The 22517-nt window shown below is 43.0% G+C and overlaps 1 protein-coding gene across 4 annotated transcripts in view; it reads left to right on the forward strand.

The window, feature by feature from the left end:
• The first annotated feature begins 4867 nt into the window (after positions 1 to 4867).
• The window catches only part of REPS2 (RALBP1 associated Eps domain containing 2), a 238353-nt gene continuing 220703 nt past the window's right edge, over positions 4868 to 22517 (forward strand). For 2 of the 4 annotated variants that reach the window (XM_032329532.1, XM_032329534.1), the window contains exon 1: positions 4868 to 5268. In XM_032329532.1, the coding sequence (XP_032185423.1) occupies positions 5035 to 5268 (234 nt within the window). In that variant the 5' untranslated portion in view covers positions 4868 to 5034. The remainder of the gene's footprint in view (positions 5269 to 22517) is intronic. The other 2 variants (XM_032329531.1, XM_032329533.1) reach the window with 1 other exon arrangement.

Here is a 22517-nt window from a genome sequence, read left to right on the forward strand (position 1 = left end):
AGAAAATGAGAGGAGCTGGGAGAAGCGCCAATGTTACTACATCATACTCCCTCCTGGGGAGTGGAGAGGAAATTTCTCAAGAAAAAATGTGGCCAAGGAAATAGGATTCCCTCTCACACTGTCAAAGATCTTTCTTCACTTCCAGAAAAAAAAAAATCAGTCAAACAGGTGATTCTTTAGTGTTTACATTGGTTAGTCCCTCACCAAGTAATTTTTAAAGTTCACAATCTTTGAAATATGATCTCAAGAATCTCAATGAAAATTCTGAAGCTCAGAGAAGTTGGATAGAATTCTGTGTATATCCCCTGCCTAGGTAACATATGAATTGGCTGTAAGTATAAGAAAATATTAGGTCTCAAAAATGAAAAGAAAAGAAAAGATTAGGTTTCCGTACTATAAAACAGGGATCAGTAAATTTTTCCTGTAAATGTCCAGAGACCTTAAGCAATGACTCAACTCTGCCTTTCTAGTTCGAAAACAGCCATAGGCAATGCATAAGTGAAGGGGCCTGGATGTGTTCCAGTAAAACTCATCTTATGAATACTGGGATGTGAATTTCATATAATTTTCACATGTCCTGAAATATTATTCAGTCTATAGAAAGCCATATTTTTCAACCATTAAAATATGTACAACCCAGGGGGTGCCTGAGTGGCTCAGGCAGTTAAGCCTCTGACTCTTTTTTTTTTTAAGGTTTATTTATTTATTTTGGGGAGGGGTAGAGAAAATCTCAAGTAGACTCCCTGCTAAGTGCAGAGCCTGAGCTGGGGCGCGATCCCAGGACCCTGAGATCATGATCTGAGCTGAAATCAAGAGTGAGTTGGTGAACCTACTGAGCCACCCAGGAACCCAAGTGTCTGACTCTTGATTTCAGGTCAGGCTTTGATCTCAGATCAGTGAGTTCGAGTCCTGAGCTAGGCTCCTTGCTGAGCGAGGAGCCTACTTAAAAAAAAAAAAAAAAAAGTACAACCTGGGCACCTGGCTGTCTCTGTCAGTAGAACACATGACTCTTGATCACAGGGTTGTGAGTTCAAACCCCATGTGTGGTGTGGAGTCTACTAAAAAAAAAAAAAGTACAACCCATTCTTAGCTCGTGAGCCATACAAAACCAGATAACTGAGGCACCTGGGTAGCTCAGTTGGTTAAATTTCTGACTCTTGATTTCAGCTCAGGTCATGATCTCAGGGTTGTGGGATCAAGGCCCGCATCGGACTCTGTACTGAGCATGGAGCCTGTTTGGGATTCTCTCTCTCTCTCTCTCCGTCCCTCTCCACGCTCTCTTTCTCTCCAAAAATAAAATAAAAGACAAAAGCAGACAACTGGTGCTAGTTTTCCAACCCCTGCTTTAGGAAAGAAACTCTTCCCCTCAGGTAACTAGCACCTTGTTCTGAGTTTGTTCAGTTGTCTTTATGCAGGGCACTGAGGCTGGATTTAAAAGTAAAAAGCAAAACTTAAAGACTCTGTCTTGGCTGGGGCACCTGGGTGGCTCAGTGGGTTAAGCCTCTGCCTTCGGCTCAGGTCATGATCTCAGGGTCCTGGAATCAAGCCCTTCATCAGGCTCTCTGCTCAGCGGGGAGCCTGCTTCTCCCTTTCTCTCTGCCTACTTGTGATCTCTCTCTCTCTGTCAAATAAATAATTTTTAAAACAAAACAAAACAAAACAAAACAAAACAAAACAAAACAAAACAAAACATATTCTTGGTTTAAAAAAAGAAAAAGACTCTGTCTTGGCTGTTCCTGAATATACAGTTGACTTTTAAACAACACAGGTTTGAACTGTGCTGGTCCACTTATACATGGATTTTTCCCCCCATAAATACAGTGTAGTACTTAAATCGTATTCTCTCTTATGATTTTCTTTTTTTAAAAAAGATTTTATTTATTTGACAGAGAGAGACACAGCCAGAGAGGGAACGCAAGCAGAGGGAGTGAGAGAGGGAGAAGCAGCCCCCCCCCCCCCCGCCCGAGCCTGATGTGGGGCTTGATCCCAGGACTCTGGGATCATGACCTGAGACAAAGGCAGACGCTTAAGGACTGAGCCACCCAGGTGCTCCCTCCTATGATTTTCTTAATAGCACTTTTTTTCTAGATTAGTTTATTGTAAGAATATAGAATATAATACATGTACAAAATGTATGTTAATCAACCGGGTTTGCTCTCTATAAGACTTCTAGTTATGTTGCGGAAGACCAAAAGTTAGACATGTATTTTCTAGTGCATGGGGGTTGGTACCCCTACCCCCTGCCTTGTTTAAAGGCCAACTATATTATCATTCTGGCCTCTCTATCCATGATGAGCCCAAACAAGTGTGGAAGTTTAGAACTGTAAAAAGTAAAAAGAAATTCTCTTCTAAAACACTCTTGTTTACTGTCATCCTTAAGGGATATGAGTGTTTCTAGTTATTACATTCTTACCTGTGTTTACTCTGAAGTTTGATAACCATTTCTTTTATTCAAAAAACTGTTCTAGAAGTAAAGAACAGTACTTGGCATTCCTTAGATATTAAAACATTTAAAAAATGCCTTTTTCCTCCCGCATCCCAGGTTTAATTGTTACTGTTGGTGGGTCACTTCTGCCTCTTATCCCCCATTGAGCAGCTTTCCTCTGGCATCCCAGAGCTCCAGAGAGGCTACCCCCTCCCTCCCACACCAGCCCACTGTCCCACTCTTAACCCTTCCTTGGTACCAAGTGTCTGGGGCTCCTCCCTCTCCTGTGAGCCCCCCCCCACCCCGCCCCGTCCTTTCCTTTTGCCTCCCCCAGTCCCATGGATTTGTAACATCTATCTGGGTGCCTTCTTGATTAAACCTTTCCAGTTGGGCTCTGGTTCATGGATTTTCTCTCTTCTCTAAACTCCCACGACACTTAGCCCGGGGTACACGATTTAGCACTTAATATATATTGTCTTTTATTGTTTATTTCTATTTGTTGTGTTAGTTTTGTCTTTTCCAGTGAAGCCGCAGAGTTCTTGAAAGGAACACATCTTGTATTTTTTTTAAACCTCTCACAGTACTCCGGTAGGGCACAGTTAATACTTCCTGTTCTACCAATCAGTGTGACGTGATGGATAGGCACAGATGTAAGGCTTTGTACGCATTTCTGCAGTATCCGTGGTGCTGATGAATATCTGTCAAATTTATTAAACTGATTTGAGTAATGAAGAGCAGCTCGGAATCTAGTATTCAGTTGGGTAAATCACACCATCTCTGTATCCATTTTCTCATCTGCAAAATGAAGATGAAAATATTTTCCCAGCCTACGTCAGAGAGTTACTGGGAAACTTAAATGAGATAATGTAGCTTTGAACTATATGAATGTCAGGGATTAGTATACCTCACATTTCTTTCCCTAAGTGTTACAGGGGAAAGTAAGATTTGGCTTTTATCACGAAGAGTGGATCCCTTTCTAACCTCTGTTAGAATGGTGGGTCATTCTCAGGGAATCCTGAGTATGAGTAAAAAGGTAGGAACAGAGTAAACATGATCTCTTGGCTTTCAGTTTTCCTGAGGAATTTTTATGGTTGTGGCAAATACAGTAGGTGGTTGGATTTTGAAATGGAAATTCCCCAGCTAAGATAGTCTTTGCTGTCCCTTACTTAACTATCCTTTCTGTACTCTTGTCTGCAAGCTTATGACTGTCTTCATTCTCTCCTGGTCAGGTCTATAGCAAAATGTGGTAAAAGGAAATCTTAGCGAAGAGTTGAGAACTTCCTGCTTTTGGAGTGGATCCTTTTCTCTATTTCATGTCTTTAGATTCCAAAAGGAAAATCTTACTCTGGCCGTGAATTGATATAATTTTTCTTCTCCTTCTCCTCCTCCTCCCCCTCCACCTTTTCCTTCTTCTTCAGCCTTTTATTTATTTTAAATAAACTCTATGCCCAACGTGGGGCTTGAACTCACGACCTCAAAATCAAGAGTCATATGCTCTACCTATTCAACTAGTCAGGTGCCCTCATAATTTTTCTTCTTATGTATTCCCTCCCTCCTTTACTACCTGTTGACTTTTTCCCCCGGTCTTCCTGTCCTTCCTCCTTGTATTAGTTGTCCCAAATACCAAAGTATATTTGTTACGATCGGTGCTATTTCTTGAGATAGTTTTTGTTTTTAATTAAAATAAAATTATTTGGGGTGAAAGATTTATATATCTCTTTATTAAATTCTAAAATGTATTTTTTATTAGTGCTTAATCCTGGATTTACTTTTTCTTTGTGTTGGTGAGATAAATATATATATATATATGCAATTCTTCTTCCCAGGACCCCTTTTACTGTTATTAATCTAGTAGTAAACACTAACTGACGCTATTCCTTTTTAAGGTTCAACTCCAGGTTTGAGCTAGACCTGAGAAACTGGCCTAAATCGCTCCGGTAAACGCTATGGGCAGTTCGTATGGAGATCTCTGTTCTCCAGCTGTTCAGGACAGAAGCGCTACTGGTATGAAAAAACGGAAGCTTAATTTCTCATGCCTCCTTCCTTTTCTGCTAAGAGCACCGCACCTGCTTCAGTGTTCTAGGGAGAAATCACCACAGCTTTCTCCGCCCCCTGAAAAGCGCCATACTCCAGGTGGGTCTAGTTGCCTCCCTTCCCAACCAGGCCGGAGAGCCAAAGGCACCCCTCCCAGGCTGAGTGGGTGCACCCAGCGCTGGCCCCCGCCCTCCGGGTCTCGGGAGTGAAGGCGGGACAGGTGACCCGCCGCGGGGTGGGCGGCCCGCGGAGTTAGTTACCTGGCGCGGCCAGGGGCGGGGCGAGGCGGGGCGAGGTGGGACGAGGTGGGACGGCGGGGGCGGGGCCGGGGTGCGATCTCAGGCTGCGATTGGTTCGCCCCGCGCCTGTCTCCATGTGCCGCGCGGCGGAGGCACAACATTCAAGTCCGGGGGCGGGGCCGGCGCGCGCCGGGAGGAAGCGGCAGCGCGGCAGCTGCGGGGCGTGGGGGCGGTGGCGGCGGCGGCCGAGGCCGAGACCGAGGCGGCGGAGGCAGAGGCGAAGGCGGCGGCTCCCTACCCCGTGACGGTGCTCCGTCGGACCCCGTTCCGGGCCCCATGGAGGCGGCGGCGGGCGGGGGCTGCGGCTCCGGGCCGCCGCTGCTGCTGAGCGAGGGCGAGCAGCAGTGTTACTCCGAGCTCTTCGCGCGTTGCGCCGGCGCCGCAGGCGGGGGCCCCGTGTCCGGGCCCCCTGAGGCTGGCAGGGCCGTCCCTGGCGCGGTCACCGCAGCCGCGGGCACCGTGGCCGACCTCTTCCGGGCGTCGCAGCTGCCCGCCGAGACGTTGCACCAGGTAGGTCCCCGCGCCCCTATGCCACTGCAGGTCTGTGGGGGACCATTTCTGTGGGGGTACGTGGGCGGGGTGGGGCGATAGGGCTGCCCAAGGACCTGGAGGCCTCGGCCAGGTCGAAGTCGGGGATGGCGGCGACGCCCTTGTCCCCCCGGGAACAGCAGCCTCCTCTGCAGCTCAGGAGTGCTGGGTGCGCTACCCGTCTTCCTCCCCTGAGACAGACTGACACTCCTTCCCCTCCCCCGGCCATTGCTGGGGCTCTGCAGCCGCCCAGACCCAAAGTTTGCCTTGTTCTGGAAGTGGTGTTTGTTTTGGCTGGTGTCTGGTTTAACCTCTGCTCGCTGTTCCTGCCTTTACCTCTTCTGGGTGGGTGGAAAGGTGTAGGCGCTCAGGGTGCCTTGCTGGATTTGAACTTGAAGTGCGTGTGTGTGTGTGTGTGTGTGTGTGTGTGTGTATAGAGAGAGAGAGCGCGCCTCAAGAGGCCCCAAATTGAATGTTGTCCGACATAGATACATGTAATATATTTATGTATCAATATAGATATATGTATCTACTATATGTGTTTGCTCACTAACATATTTCTGAATATTGGTATTAAATTGGAAAGCCTTAGTAAGTTGCAGAGCAGGGACAAAGGGCTGCAAGAGGATGTCTGTCAAAGCAAAGTCAAGCTTCCTGTTTCGGGTTAGAGATAGACCCCAGACGTCCACCATAGGAGGCACCTTGTAGTTTCCCATCTTATTACTTGGACTTGAAATAGAACTGGAAAGTAGTGTATGTCATAGCTCCTTTTAGCTGCTCCATACCTGGAAAAGGAGGAGGGAGTGATCCACAGCACACGCTGTTTTTGGTTTTTGCTTTCCCTGGAGCTTGGAGAAAGACTACTTGATAAGCATCATCTTTTGATGTCACCAGACTTTCATGTTGGTAAGATTCTCAATATCAGGCCCAGAACATGGAATGAAGCTTTTTAAAATTGTTTTTTTAAGTTTTAATTTTAATTCCAGTTAACGTACAGTGTTACATTAGTTTTGGGTGTACAATATAGTGATTCAGTACCGCCACACATCATTCTGTGCTCCCGAGGACAAGTGCACTCTTTAACCCCTATCACCGGTTTCACCCTTCCCCCAACCTCCTCCCCTCTGGTAACCATCAGTTTGGTCTCAGTAATTAAGAGTCTGTTTCTTGATTTGTCTCTTTCTTTTCCCTTTGCTTGTTTCGTTTCTTAAATTCCACATATGCATGAAATCATATGGTATTTGTCTTTCTCTTACTGACTTATTTTGCTAAGCATTATACTCTAGCTCCATCCATATCATTGCAAATGGGAAGATTTCATTATTTTTGATGGTTGAATAATATTTCTTTAACTATATAATATATAAAACACTTGGTCTTCTTCTGTATCTTGGCTGTTGTAAAGAATGCTGCTATAAACTATAAACATAGGGGTGCATGGAAATGAAGCTTTTTAAAAAAGATTTTATTTATCCATTTGAGAGAGAGAGAGAGAAAGAGAGAGCGAGAGAGAGCATGAGATGGGAGAAGGTCAGAGGGAGAAGCAGACTCCCCATGGAGCTGGGAGTCTGATGGGAGACTCCATCCTGGGACTCCAGGATCATGACCCGAGCTGAAGGCAGTCGCCCAACCAAGCCACCCAGGCACCCGTGAAGCTTTTCTTAAAAGCAATAGTTAGTGTGAAAGTTAACGTCAGTTGAATATTTAGAGTGGGGAGTGGTAGGTTAAAATCTAGTTCTAGAGGATTAATGAGGGCTTTATGGCTCATTCGCAATATCACTGGGTTGGTAGGTTCTTTTTTTTTTCCTCTTACCTCATAAGACTAGGCTTTATACTGCTGGAGTATGCATATGCCTATATGTTTGTGGGCATAACTTTAGCCACTCTGTAATCTTTCACCTTTTAAAAAGAATTTCTGAAAATGTAATTAGTATTCATAGAACTTAGCATGACTGTTTAGCCCTTAAGTCCTTTGTATGTAGAAAGTTCTGCAGTTGCTGTTCTGTGGTTGAGCTGAACTAGGTAGACAAAATGTCAGTGTCTTAAAACACAAACCATGGCCATTACTTGAAGCCCTCAGAATATTCCCAAGTATATAAATTTATTAAATGCTGTTACAACTTCTCATCCGAAAAAGAAATAAGTGACTGAGGCCGCACAGCAAGTAAGTGACAGCTGGGCACCTGCTAAGGCTTATTTTGTAGTCAATAATACGTGGTATATGATAGGAGAAAGTGGGCATATTAAATGTGAATATGTTGGTTCACCATTCCTAAGGAATTGGGGAGGGGATGGTCCTGGTGTTAGAATCATGCTCTCTTGAAGTATATATGATTTAGAAAGAACCCAAGGCACAGTGTATTTGCATGGATGAGTTTATATTCTTTTTTTTTTTTAAAGATATTTTATTTATCTGACAGAGATCACAAGTAGGCAGAGAGGCAGGCAGAGAAGGGGCGGGGGAGGCAGGCTCCCTGCCGAGCAGAGAGCTGGATGTGGAGCTCGATCCTAGGACCCTGGGATCATGACCTGAGTCAAAGGCAATGGCTTTAACCCACTGAGCCACCCAGGCGCCCCGAGTTTATATATATATATTTTTAAAGATTTTATTTATTTTATTTGACAGAGAGAGAGATCACAAGTAGGCAGAGAGGCAGGCAGAGACAGAGGGGGAAGCAGGCTCCCTGCTGAGCAGAGAGCCCGATGTGGGGCTCAATCCCAGGACCCCGAGATCATGACCTGAGCCGAAGGCAGCGGCTTAATCCACTGAGCCACCCAGGTGCCCCCCGAGTTTATATTCTTTTTTTTTTTTTTTTAAAGATTTTATTTATTCATTTGACAGAGAGAGATCACAAGTAGGCAGAGAGGCAGGCAGAGAGAGAGAGAGAGGAGGAAGCAGGCTCCCTGCTGAGCAGAGATCCTGATGTGGGACTCGATCCCAGGACCCTGAGATCATGACCTGAGCCGAAGGCAGCGGCTTAACCCACTGAGCCACCCAGGCGCCCCCCGAGTTTATATTCTTGATGTCCAGTTGAAACCTGCTTGTAGAAGACTGCTTCAGATGTTGGCAAAGAGAGACATGCCTAGAAGATTGCTTGTAGTAAGTCTCAGCTGTAAGCTTTCTTACTCAGCCCAGCAAAATAAAATACATACTTCCCCATTAACCCAATATAATTGCAATAATCCAGTATTCTTCATACAGGTAAAAGTGAACATCAGAGGATTCTGGACAGGGAAATGTAATCAGAAGAGAGTGAAACAAAGCTAGCAGTCAGCAGCCACCTAATTTTTACCAGCCATTTTAGTAGTGTGTGCTGTGGTGTGATATCGTATGGTGTGGTGTGGCATAGCTTGATGTGTGTGTGCATGCTCCATTTACCTCAATTTGCATTTCCCCATGAGTGTATTAGCCATTCTTTAAAACAAATGGAGACATTTTTAGCCTTTCCCTGTTAAACAGGAACCTGTAAGTTCAGAATTAAGTGGCCCAACAGGTATAACTGCCCAAATCATGGAGGCACTTACCATCCCTGGTAATTTCTATGGTAACAGCCAGATTTTTTTTTCTTAATAAGCATGTAATTAAGATTACCATAACATTTCAGGCAGGGTGAAAATCTTACCTGGAATAAATGTTTTACAAAAATACTTAATTTTGTCTCCTCCTTGCAGTAAAAAATAAACTACTATACCTATTACTTTGTTACGAAAGTGAGTTATGTTAAGGATTTTTTTGTGTTGAAAAAAATATATGTATATTTTTAAATAGATTTAATTTTTTTCAGAGCAGTTTTATGTTCACAGAAAAATTATGGGGAAGGTACAGAAAAATCCCATACATCCTCTACCAACACACATGCCAGCCTCCCCCATGATCAACATCCCCCACCAGACTGATTGATTTGTTATAGTTGACATTGACATATCATTATTTCCCAAAGTCCATAGTTTGCATTAGGGTTCACTCTTGGTATTGTACATTCTATGTTTTTAATATTTATTTATTTAATATCTTTATTTCATTTGAGAAAGAGACACAGCAAGGGAGGGAACACAAGCAGAAGTCGAAGAGGGAGAAGCAGGCTTCCTGCTGAGCAGGGACCCGATGCGGGGCTCAGTCCCAGGTCCCGGGGATCATGACCTGAGCCCAAAGACAGATGCTTAATGACAGAGCCCCCTAGGTGTCCCCATTATATGTTTTTTAAAAAAATATATTTATTAAAACAATTTTTACTTATTTGAGAGAGAGAGAAAGAGAGAGAGCACGAGACGGGGGAGGGTCAGAGGGAGAACTGGGACTCCATCCTGGGAATCCAGGATCATGACCTGAGCTGAAGGCAGTCACTTAACCAACTGAACCACCCAGGTGCCCAAGACTTAATTTTTTTAATTGCACTTTTAGGTAAATATCAAAATTGAGGGAGAGGTGCATAGTGTTCCCAAAACCCCCCTTGCTACACACATACACAGCCTCCCCCATTAGGAATACTCCCTTCCAGAGTGGTACATTTTTTACAATTGGTGAACTTACATTGGCAAAGCATAATTACCCCAAGTCCATAGTTTACATTATGGTTCACTCTTGGTGTTGAACATTGTATGGATTTGGACAAATGTATAGTGACATGTATTTACCATTAAAATATCATACAGAATAGTTTCACTGAACTAAAAATCCTCCATGAACTGTATAGTCATCCCTTCCACTTACTCCCAACCCCAGGAAACCACTGATCTTTTTACTGTCTCCATAGTTTTGCCTTTTTTAGAATGTCGTATAGTTAGAAAAACACAGTATGTAATCTTTTCAGATTGGCCTCTTTTCACTAACAACCCACATTTAAGATTCCTCCATGTCTTTTGATAGGTTGATGGCTCATTTCTTTTTAGTGCTGAATAATACTCCATTGTCTGGCGGTACCACAGTTTATTTATCCATTCAGGAACTGGAGGACATCTTGGTTTCTTTCAAGTTTTGGCAGTTAGAGATCAAGTTGCTATAAACATCTGTGTGCAGGTTTTTGTGTGGACTTAAGTTTTCATTTCCTTTATGTAAGTACCAAGGAGTGTGATTGCTAGATCATATTGTAAAACTATCTTTAGTTTTGTAGGAAACTGCCAAATTGTCTTCCAAAGTGGTCGTACCATTTTATAGTCCCTTCAGCAATGCATGAAAGTTCGTGTTGCTCCATATTCTCACCAGCATTTTATGATATCAGTGTTTTTTATTTTGACCATGGGAACATATCTTGTTTTAATTTGCAATTCCCTAATGGCATGATGTTGGACATCATGTCGTATGTTTTTTTGCCATCTTGCATTATATTTTAAGGCATCATAATAGCCTATTTGAAAAAGGTCTTTTGGTCCTATTTTTATTTATTTATTTATTTTTAAGATTTTATTTATTTCTTTGACAGACACAGATCACAAGTAGGCAGGGAAGCAGGCAGAGAGAGAGGGGGAAGCAGGCTCCCTGCCGAGTAGAGAGCCCGATGCGGGGCTCGATCCCAGGACCCTGAGATCATGACCTGAACCAAAGGCAGAGGCTTTAACCCACTGAGCCACCCAGCTGCCCCTACTTTTATTTTTTAAAGATTTTATTTATTTGACAGAGAGAGAGATCACAAGTAGGCAGAGAGGCAGGCAGAGAGGGAGGTGGAAGCAGGCTCCCTGCTGAGCAGAGAGACCCGATAGGGGGATGCAGGGCTCAGTCCCAGGACCCTGAGACCATGACCTGAGCTGAAGGCAGAGGCTTAACCCACTGAGCCACCCAGGCCCCCAGAGGGGCACCCGGCTGGCTCAGTTAGTAGAGAACGTGACTCTTGAGTTTAAGCCCCGTGATGGGTGTAGAGCTTGCTTTAAGAAAAAATAGAGGAATATAGCCTCTAGAAATAAAATACCTACCTTAAACTAGCAAGTTTTATATTTGGTGTAATGAATTAAACTATATAGACTTATTTATAATATTTATCTTTTAGGATGGTGTGTTAGTCCCTGGTAATGCTGTGCATATTTGCAGTAGTCATAATTTTATTTTTTATGATAGTCAACTCTTTTTATTTTGAAATAGTCTGTTTTTTAATTGAGATACAACTAACATATAACATTATATTAGTTTCAGGTATGCAACATAATGATTTGGGATTTGCAAATTTTGTGAAATGATCACCACACTAAGTCTACATCTGTCACTATACATTTTTTTTCGTGTGTTCAGAACTTTTGTGATAGACTCTCTTAGCAACTTTCAAATGTATAGTATGATATTATTAATAGTCACCATGCTATTAAATCCCCATGACTAATTCATTTTATAACTGGAAGTTTGTAACTTTCTGTCACTTTCACCCATCCCTCCCCTATCTATCTGTCCTCTGTTTTTATGAGTTCAAGTTTTTTTGTTTTAAAGATTTTTTTTTTATTCATTTGGCAGACAGAGAGCACTAGTAGGCAGAGAGGCAGGCAGAGAGAAGGGAGGGGGGAAGCAGGCTCCCTGCCGAAGCAGAGAGCTTGATGTGGGACTCGATCCTTGGACCCACTGAGCCACCCAGGCGCCCCAAGTTTTTTGTTTTTAGATTCCATATGTAAATGAGATCATATGGTGTTTGTCTTTCTTTTTCATGATAGTTAACTCTTAGACATTAAGGGGAGTAGCTGTAAGACAGTGCTGATTCTGTAGTATCAGGGGATATCACTGAATTGGAAAAAAGCTAATATATGTCTGATTATTTAAGCAGCTTTGATTGAGTTAAAGAAGTAAAACATGGGTGCTAGAAGCAGAGGATATTTAAAAAATTCCTGTGCATGGAATCACGTTTTTGTTTTTTTAAACATGTATTTATTTTAGAGAGAGCTTGAGGGGTGGGGGGAAGGCAGAGAGAATCTCAAGTGGTCTCCGCTGAGTGCTGAGAGTGTGGGGACTCGATCCTGTGACCCTGAGATCACCGTTGTAGCAGAAGTCAGGAGTCATAAGCGAGGGGGTGGGGGTGGGAGGGTGGGGGGCTGGGTGGTGCAGTTGGTTGGGTGTTCAACTCTTGGTTTTGGCACAAGTCATGATCTCAGGGGTCCTGAGATGGGCCCCAAGTGGTTGCTCTGAATTCAGTGAGGAGTCCGCTGAAGTTTATCCCTCCCTCACCCTCCGCCCTCCCCGTGCTTATGCTGTCTCTCTAAAACACATAAGTAAATCTTAAAAAATAAAAAAAAGAGTTGGTTGCACAGGGCATCTGGGTGGTGCAGTCAGTTAAGTGTCCGACTCTTGGTTTTTGGCTCAGGTCCTGATTTCACTGTTGTGAGACAGCCCTGTGTTGGGCTCCCCACTCACCGTGGAGTCTGATTCAGAGTCTCTCTCCCTCTCCTTCTGCCCCTTCTGCTTGTGCGGGCTCTCTCTTTCTCAAATAAATAAAATCTTCACTTTTAAAAAAAATATTTTATTTATTTCTTTGAGAGAGAGAAAGTGAGAGAGATCACAGAGGGAGAGGGAAAAGCAGACTCACTGCTGACTGAGAGGAGAGCCGGATGTGGGGCCGGATGCCAGACCCAGAGATCATGACTTGAGCTGAAGGCAGCCACTCAACCGACTAAGCTACCCAGGTGCCCCAATAAATAAATCTTAAAAGGGGGGGTCCATGGCTCAACTGACTGAGCCTCCCAGGTGCCCCATGCATGGACTCACCTTTGGGAAGAAGTCCTCTTTTTTTTTTTTAAAGATTTATTTATTTATTTATTTGACAGAGAGATCACAAGCAGGCAGAGAGGCAGGCAGAGAGAGAGGAGGAAGCAGGCTCCCTGCTGAGCAGAGAGCCCGATGTGGCCTCGATCCCAGGACCCTGAGATCATGACCTGAGCCGAAGGCAGCGGCTTAACCCACTGAGCCACCCAGGCGCCCTGGGAAGAAGTCCTCTTTAAAGGTTTTATTTATTAATTCATTGAAGCAGCTGTTTAATCATTAAAGAAAACTATAGGTAAAAGTCAAAATTCTTGTGAACTTTCCCCATTGTTAGATTATTAGCCAGAACTATTTTTTAAAAATGCAAATAAGACAGTTCTCTATTTTTGCATCTTTTTATCATGTCCCTTTGAGCATAGACTTTAAGGAGATACGGCCAGAGCACTAAAACAGTAAGTAAGAATGTATGCTGTTTGAGATAGTGTTCTTTTATTGTTAAAAAAACCCAATAATGCCAGCAGATACAGGAAGTCCCAGAGCCAAACCATTGTGTGGTTAAAGGAGGGACATTTGCATAATAGTTGCTTGTTGCCACTTTTATAACAAAAATACTTCAGGTGTGTAAAACTTAGAGGATTACCCAACAAATAATTAAAACAGTTCACATTCAGTATGAAGGTTTTCTGTAACCTCCTCTGGTCCCATTCTCTTCCCTGCAACCTCCGAGGTTACTGCTGTCCTTAATTTGGTGTGCATGAACTGAAAAAAATGGGACGCCTGGGTGGCACAGCCGGTTAAGCAACTGCCTTTGGGATCCCGGGGTCCCAGGATCCCAGGGTCCTGGGATTAAGTCCCAACATCCGGCTTTTTGTTCAGGGGGGAGCCTGCTTCTTCCTCTGCCTGCTGGTTCCCCTGCTTGTGTGTGCTCTTTCTCTGACAAATTAAAAAAAATCTTTAAAAAAACAAAACAAAAAGAAAATGTTAGTACTTTTTTTTTTAAGGTTTTTATTTATTTATTTGATAGAGAGAGATCACAAGTAGGCAGAGAGGCAGGCAGAGAGAGAGGGGGAAGCAGGCTCCCCGCTGAGCAGAGAGCCCGATGTGGGGCTCCATCCCAGGACCCTGAGATCATGACCTGAGCTGAAGGCAGAGACTTAAACCACTGAGCCACCCATGCGCCCCTAGTACTTTTATTATATGTGTAGATAACGTGTATCTGTACAGCGTGTGTATATATCTATATGTCACTAAAACAATATATTGTTTTGTATGGCTTTTTGGCTTTTTTTAAAAAAGATTTTATTGGGGGCACCTGGGTGGCTCAGTGGGTTAAAGCCTCTGCCAGAGTCCTGGGATCAAGCCCCGCATCATCTGGCTGTCTGCTGAGCAGGGGGCCTGCTTCCTCCTCTCTCTGCCTGCCTCTCTGCCTACTTGTGATCTCTGTCTGTCAAATAAATAAATAAGATCTTTTTTTTTAAAGATTTTATTTATTTATTTGACAGAGAGAGAGAAAGAGAGAAAGAGTGAGGGAACACAAGTAGGCGGAGCAGAAGAAGGAGAAAGGGGCTCCCCGCTGAGTAGAGAGCCTGACCAGGCTCCATCCCAGGACCCTAGGATTATGACCTGAACTGAAGGCAGTTGCTTAACTGACTGAACCAGCCAGGTGTCCCTGTATGACTTTTCAACTTAAAATTAGAAGTATTGTACTCTGTAACCTGCAGCTTGCTCTTCCTCTCATTATGTTTTTGAGATTCATCTTTGTTGACACATGTAACTCTAGTTCATTCATGTTTCCTTTTTAAGAATCTTCATTACTTAGTCTTACACTGACTCATCATTATGGTGTTGTAGAGGCCTTTATGCCTGAGGGAAGTGGCATTTTTATTTGTATAGAATGTCACATGACTGGGGGACTGTGCTAAACATGTACAAATATTAAAAACTCCATTATAGTTAGCAAAACACACACTGATATTCTTGAAGTGTTAGAGGACCTTAGAGTTAATTGATTGGGCTTTCATAGGCTTGCTTTTTTCTCATCTTTTTTTTTTTTAATTTCTGGTGAAGCCTATGAATGAACGTCACCATCTTGACATTTATTTTGTTACATTTTTAAAATTTAAATTCAATTAGCCAACACATAGTACATCATTAGTTTCAGATGTAGTGTTCAACAATTCATCAGTTGTGTATAACACCCAGTGCTCATCACATCGTGTGCCCTCCTTAATGCCCATCACCCACCCTCTCATCTTTTTTTATTTTTTTATTTTTATTTATTTTTATTTTTTTTTTTAAAGATTTTATTTATTATTTACTTGAGAGAGAGACAGTGAGAGAGAACATGAGTGAGGAGAAGATCAGAGGGAGAAGCAGACTCCCCAAAGAGCTGGGAGCCCGATGCGGGCCTCGATCCCGGGACTCCAGGATCATGACCTGAGCCGAAGGCAGTCGTCCAACCAACTGAGCCACCCAGGCGCCCCTCTCATCTTTTTTTAAATGGAAAATCTCAAACAAGTGGATAGAATAATATATTAAACTCCTCTGTCCTTACCATCCATGGTCAACAACCATCAGTGCACACGTGATCAGTTCTGTTCCATCTGTGTTCTCAGTTTTGTACCCTACCTGCTCTGTTATCCTGAAGTAAATCTCATATATCACATGATTCATAGCGTTTATCTTTAAAGAAGGAACCTGGGAGTGGTCAGAGGAGCTTGAAACATGGAGGGGTTTAATATAGGCGGAAAAGGTATCTGTGGCCTTTGGTCAAATGACAAGACTGAAGGATGGTTGCATGTGATTGAGCTATTTGCAGTCTTTAAGATAAGGATATTTGAGACTGATTTAGAAAGATTAGGTAAACCAATAGGGAGACTGAAAAGGTAACAAAAGTGAAGACTAGAAATACAAGATGGGGGCACCTGGCTGGTTCAGTTGGTGGACATGTGACTCTAGATCTTAAGGTCTGAGTTCAAGCCCTGAGTTGGGTTAGAGATTACTTTTTAAAAAAATGCAAGGTAGTTTTGAATGTTGGCCTAGTTTCACATGCATAACTGGGGACTGTCCTACTTTAAGGGTATGGAAAATTGGTTGTGAGGAAATCTTGAATTGTTTCAGTAATTATCAGTAAGTTTTTAAAGAGGGTTTGGTTCCTTTCCAGTTTTTTTTTTTTCAGATTTTATCTTTGTTTTGTAAAGGCAGGTATCTAGGATTTTGTATTTATATCATTCTCTAGTACGTGTCTTCTGGTGGGCATCTAAGTCTGTTTGGGCCGCTAGAACTAAGTACTACAGTCTGGGTTGCTTATAAACCATGGACGTTTACTGCCCACAGTTCTAGAGGCTGGTAGCCCAAGATCATGGTGCCAGTATGTTTGCCTTCTGGTGAGGGGCCCCTTTCCTGGTTTATAGCTGGCCCCTTCTTGCTGTGTCCTTAAATAGTGGAAAGGGCTAGGGATCTTTCTGTAACCTCTTGTTAAGGCATTAAATCCCATTCATGAGGGCTCTATCCTCATGACCTAAGGACCTTCCAAAGGCCCTGCCTCCTAATACCATCACATTGGGCATTAGAATCCCAACATGTGTGTTTTGTGGGGGACACACTTGCAGAGCATAGCAGAAACCAACCAGCCGGGGTTGCTCAGGCCAGTGGGGTTTCCTGGGGCAGAAGACTCAATTTTCAAAGCGGGACAGTTGCAGGCAAATTGGGATGGTTGGTCACTCCCTCTGATGGTTACCACATTAATTATCTATTGCTCTGTAGCGACTTTGCATAAATTTAAATTGCAGCTTAAAACAACACATTTATTATCTTGTTGTTCCTTTGGGTCAGGAATCCTGACATGGCTTACTTGGGTCCTCAGGTCAGGGTTTCACAAGTTCTGAAATCAGGGCATTGACTGGGTGGCATTCCTTTGTGTAGCTCGGGGACCTCTTCCAAGCTCATGTCATTGTTAGTAGAATTCAGTTCCTTGTGAGTTTAGGACTGAAACTCTCAGCTACTAGAAACCACCTGCAGTTCCGTGCCACATGGCTCTTTCCATAGGCAGTTCATAATATGGCTGTTGGCTTCTTTTTTTTTTTTTTTTTAAAGATTTTATTTATTTGTTAGAGAGAGAGATACAGAGCGCAAGCACAGGCAGACAGAGTGGCAGGCTAGAGGCAGAGGGAGAAGCAGGCTCCCTGCCGAGCAAGGAGCCCGATGTGGGACTCGATCCCAGAACGCTGGGATCATGACCTGAGCCGAAGGCAGCTGCTCAACCAACTGAGCCACCCAGGCGTCCCGGCTGTTGGCTTCTTTCAGGAGATTCTCTCTCTCCAGTTTGCTCAGAGGATAGACACCCCATTGCCTCTGCCGTATCCAGCCATTGGCAGAGAAGCAAGTCACAGGTTTGGTTTTGCACTGAAGAGGAGAGGATTATTCAAAAGCCAAGACACCAGGAAGTGAGAATTATTGGTGGTATGTGTCACCTTAGGAACTTTGTACCACACTTGTCTTCCAGAGTTTTCTGAAGCAGAAAATTACTGTTTAGCTTTTTGGGGCCCAGATAATATAGATGTTTTTGCTCAACCGTGTATTTAAAATTTCTTTATCTTTTTAAAATATACTTTCATGCATAATTCATTTTCTTATGCCATGTAGAACTGGAAACTATGTTATCTTCTTATGTATTATTTTCAATTTTAGTCTTTAAGCAATTTGTTTTTTCCTCTTAACTAGTAGGAGGCCGAAAAGAAGTGGAAAAGCAGTCCACTCCTGCCCAGAACACTCTAAAGCAGACCTGGGTCCATTTTGGGGGGTCTCTGAATTTAGTTGTGGAAAAAGACATTTGTATTTATACCAATCTTTAACTGAAGTCACGCATTTCCTTCTATTGTGTATATAGGCAAACAAACCACAGTATTAGTAGTAGTACCTATGATTTTATCACTTGTAGAAATAGGATTTTTTAGAATTATAATCAAACACATGCATTACTACCACAAACTTACTTTTTAATATTTTGATAGCTATATTTCAGTATGTTTCTTTTATAGTCCTATTTTAAGTGTTTCATGTTATACATTTAAAAACAGTATTCTTTTTTTTTTTTTAAAGATTTTATTTATTTGACAGAGAGAAATCACAAGTAGATGGAGAGGCAGGCAGAGAGAGAGAGGGAAGCAGGCTCCCTGCTGAGCAGAGAGCCCGATGTGGGACTCGATCCCAGGACCCTGAGATCATGACCTGAGCCGAAGGCAGTGGTTTAACCCACTGAGCCACCCAGGCGCCCCTAAAAACAGTATTCTGAAAGAGGTCCATGCCCACTACCAAAGGGCAGGGGGCATCGCACAAAAACAACGAATAAGCCTTGTTCTGAACAGTTGTGAGGTGTCTGGACTAGGAATTTTAGTTCTTCATGGTTGATTGTTTCCAGAGTCAGAATGGCAGCAGCACTGCTGGCAGGTCTGGGTCAGGAACGAGATTCCATAAGGCTGCGGTGGTCCCAGCCCCTGCAGTCAGCCCTTTGAGGGGGAAAGGAAGGCGGGAGAGAACGAGTGCTCAGCTGCTTCCACCAGGACTTCACCCTGCAGTCCCTCCCGTCCCTGCTCAACTCTCCCTGCTCCTGACCTTTCTATCTGGCCCTCTCTACTCTGCTTCATTCCAGAGAACCCCTGTGGAGCACATGCCAGCTGGCTTTTGGGCCTGTTTTATTTACCACTATTCTCTGTACTTCAGAGACTGGCTAGAACATGAACCTGAAAGGAAAAGTGATTTTTAACAGACTGGAGAAACTCCGCTGTCCTCATAATTTAATTCAGAATCAGGAGAGGCTATTTAATATTAGGTTAGTAGTAAACATTTGCTTTGACTTAATTCATTTGTAACACTTTGCCATTGGTTTACAGAAAAATAGCTTTGTTCAGCCTCCTGGGGGTAATTAAATGTTTCACCTGTGTTAATTCCTGACTAATTGAAGTGAATCCCATAAATGCCAGCAATTAAGAGTTGTTTTTGTTTTTTTTTTTAAAACAGGCTTTCTTAAATGTGTAATGTTTGTCCTGTGCCTTCAAAAGAACATATTTAATGCAGTATTCTCTTTGTTGATCCCTTAGTTCAGGGTCGGTGTTGTGAAAAACAGATGATTTTACATGAACAGGTTTTTGGCCCTCGAGATGTTTGGTGTACTTGCTTTTGGAGTTTTTTTTTTTTCCTCCTTTAGGATTCCTTTGAAATTGTTTTAAAATGTTTTAATTCCTCTCCTTTGCATACATTCTGGTAATTTTGAGTCTTATTACTGAGAGATGGCACTGGAAGCAAAATGTGTGAAATTTACCATGCGGATGTCTTTTTTTTTCTTTGACAGAGATCACAAGCAGGCAGAGAGGCAGGCAGGGGTGGGGGGGGTAGCAAGCTCCCCGCTGACCAGAGAGCCTGATGTGGGGCTCAATCCCAGGACTCTGGGATCATGACCTAAGCCAAAGGCAGAGGCTTAACCCACTGAGCCACCCAGGCTCCCCACCATGCGGATTTCTTAAAATTCTCTCTCTCTCTCTTTTTTTTAAGAGACAGAGAGAAGGAGAGTGCAAGCTGGGGAGAGAGGGGCAGAGGGGAGAGGATCTTTTTTTAAAAATACCTCCCCTTTTTAAAATGATTTTATTTATTTGACAGAGAGAGCTGGTGCGAGAGATAGAGCACAAGCAGGGGAAGTAGGAGAGGTAGAGGGAGAAGCAGACTCCCCTGCTGAGCAGGGAGCCCTATGTAGGGTTCAGTCCCCAGGACCCTGGGATCATGACTCCAGCAGAAGGCAGAGGCTTAACGACTGAGCCACCCAGGCACTGTTGGAGAGAATCATATTTTTTTAAAGATTTTATTTATTTATTTGACACACACACAGAGAGAGAGAGATCACAAGTAGGCAGAGAGGCAGGCAGAGAGATGGGGGGAAGCAGGCTCCCTGCCGAGCAGAGAGCCCGATGCAGGGCTGGATCTCAGGACCCTGGGATCATGACCTGAGCCGAAGGCAGAGGCTTTAACCCACTGAGCCACCCAGGTGCCCCTGGAGAGAGAGAATCTAAAGCAGGCTCCAGACCCAGCCTGGAGCTTCGCTTGAGGCTGGATCTCTCAGCCCTGAGATCATACCCTGAACCAAAATCAAGAGTTAGATACCCAACCAACTAAGCCACCCGGGCACCCCTGGATTCTTTTAATTTATTCTTTGTTCTCTATCAGGTTTTCTTTACCTTGGCACTATTGACACTTTGGGCCATATCATTCTTTGCTGTGGGGGCTGTCCTATGTGTTACACAATGTCTAGCAGCACCCCTGGTCTCTATCCAGTAGATGCCAGTATCTGCCCTTCCCTGAGTTGTTACAACCAAAAATGTCTCCAGATAATTGTCGCTTGGGGCAAGAACTACTCTGGTTGTAGATATGTGATAACAATCATCGTAGGTTACCACTTATTTACTGATTACCATGTAATTGGCCTTGTCCTATAACTTGTAGACTGCTCATCTCATTTAATTTTCATAAGCAAACTACAAAGTAGGTATTATTGCCCCCACTTCAGATAAAGTGGAGGTACAGAGATTCAGTAACTTGCCCATGGTCACATAGATAAGTGATTTCTGGTAATATTTTTCATAGTTATTTGGGTTAAAATTCAGTCTTTGTTGAAGAGACAAACTAAAAAAGAGTGGGTTTCCTGATGATGTCTCAGGCTTTCAGAGCAATTCTATGTAAATGTTGGAATTCTTGCTTAAAGGAGTGAATGTGTCTATGGGTCTGTGTAGGGGATTTGGACCTACTTCTAAGGAGGTTCAGTATGGTAAAGCAGAATGTGATACAGTCTACGGTCAAGGCTGATGAAATTCCAAAGCCAAGGAAGCCATCAGAAATTGGGATAAGGCTCAGGTACCCCTTAATAATTTATTTTATTCTACCTAATATATCTAAAATACTATCATTTCAGGGCCGCCTGGTTGGCTTAGTTGGTGGAGTATGTGGCTCTTGATCTAGGAGTTGTGAGTTTGAGCTCCATGTTCAGTGTAGTGATTACTTAAGAATAAAATGCTTAGAGATGCCCTTCAACAGAAGAATGGATAAAGATGTGGTCCATATATGCAATGGAATATTACTCAGCCATCAGAAAGGATGGATACCCAAGTTTTGCATCAACATGGATGGAACTGTAGGGGATTATGCTGAGTGAAGTAAGTCAAGCAGAGAGTCAATTATCATATAGTTTCACTTATATGCGGAACTGATGTTCCGCATGGAGGACATTATTAGAAGGAAGGGAAAAACAAAGGGGGGGTGGAATTGGAGAGGGAGATGAACCATGAGAGACTATGGACTCCAAGAAACAAACTGAGGATTTTAGAGGGAGGGGGTTGGGGGAATGGGTTGGCCCAGTAATGGGTATTAAGGAGGACACTGGGTGTTATATAAAAACAATGAATCTTGGAACACTGCATCAAAAACTAATGATGTACTGTATGGTGATTAACATAATAAAAAGTAAATAAAAATAAAATGCTTAAAAAATTTTCAAGCTGGGGATTTGGAAAATGTCAAGACAACGTTTATATGACAAGAAGAGACATTAATACATTGCTTGGTGGGGAAATCAAGGTTTAGTAGAATTTTTGCTTAGTTTGAATTTTAGAAAGCATTTTCAATATTTTATTTTGATACTAAATATTTATATTAATGTGGGCTCAGTGGTCTTGTTCTGGAAATAAACTTGTCTTTTTAAATATTTCTCTGTCAATTCTCCCAAACGTAATTTGATGATTCAAGTCGGAAAAAGGAAAGAAATGAGCGAAATCTTGCCATTTGCAACAACATGGGTGGATCTAAAGGGTATAATGCTAAGTGAAATAAGTCAGTCAGGGAAAGAAAAATACGATATGATTTCACTCATGTGGATTTTAAGAAACAGAACAAAGGAAAAAAAATAAACCAAAAAACCAGACTCTTTAACTCTAGAGAATAAACTGTTATCAGAAGGGAGGTCGGTGAGGGGAGAATGGATGGCCTAGGGGGAGGGGATTCAGCGTACGCTTATCATGATGAACACTGACTAACATAGAGCATTTTTGAATCACTGTATTGTACACCTGAGGTTAATACAATACTCTAGGTTAACTGTACTGGAATATGAAGGCTGGTGCTTGTGTGGTGGTTTTGGAGGTAAAAGCTACACGTAGATCATGGCAGAACAGCAGTATTTGTATATAGGGAGAGAGCCTCGGTCCCATATCTTTATAAAACTGCCTTATTAGTCCAAGACTGTCCAATTTTATACTAGTTTTACATGAAAGAGAAAGAGCAGGAGCAGGGGAGAGGGGCAGAAGGAGAAGCAGACTCCCTGTTGAGCGGGGAGACTGACATGGGGCTGGATCCTAGGACCCCAGGATCATGACCTGAGCTGAAGTCAGAGGCTTAAATGACTGAGCCACTCAGGTCCCCTTCCGTCTTATTTTTTTAAAAAATATGTATATATCGAATTTTTTCAATTATACAAAATTTACAAAGGTATTTACAACTTGTAAGCTAACTTTAAAATATTTAC

Source organism: Mustela erminea, chromosome X (genome assembly GCF_009829155.1).
Source record: "Mustela erminea isolate mMusErm1 chromosome X, mMusErm1.Pri, whole genome shotgun sequence".
NCBI classification, from domain to species: domain Eukaryota; kingdom Metazoa; phylum Chordata; class Mammalia; order Carnivora; family Mustelidae; genus Mustela; species Mustela erminea.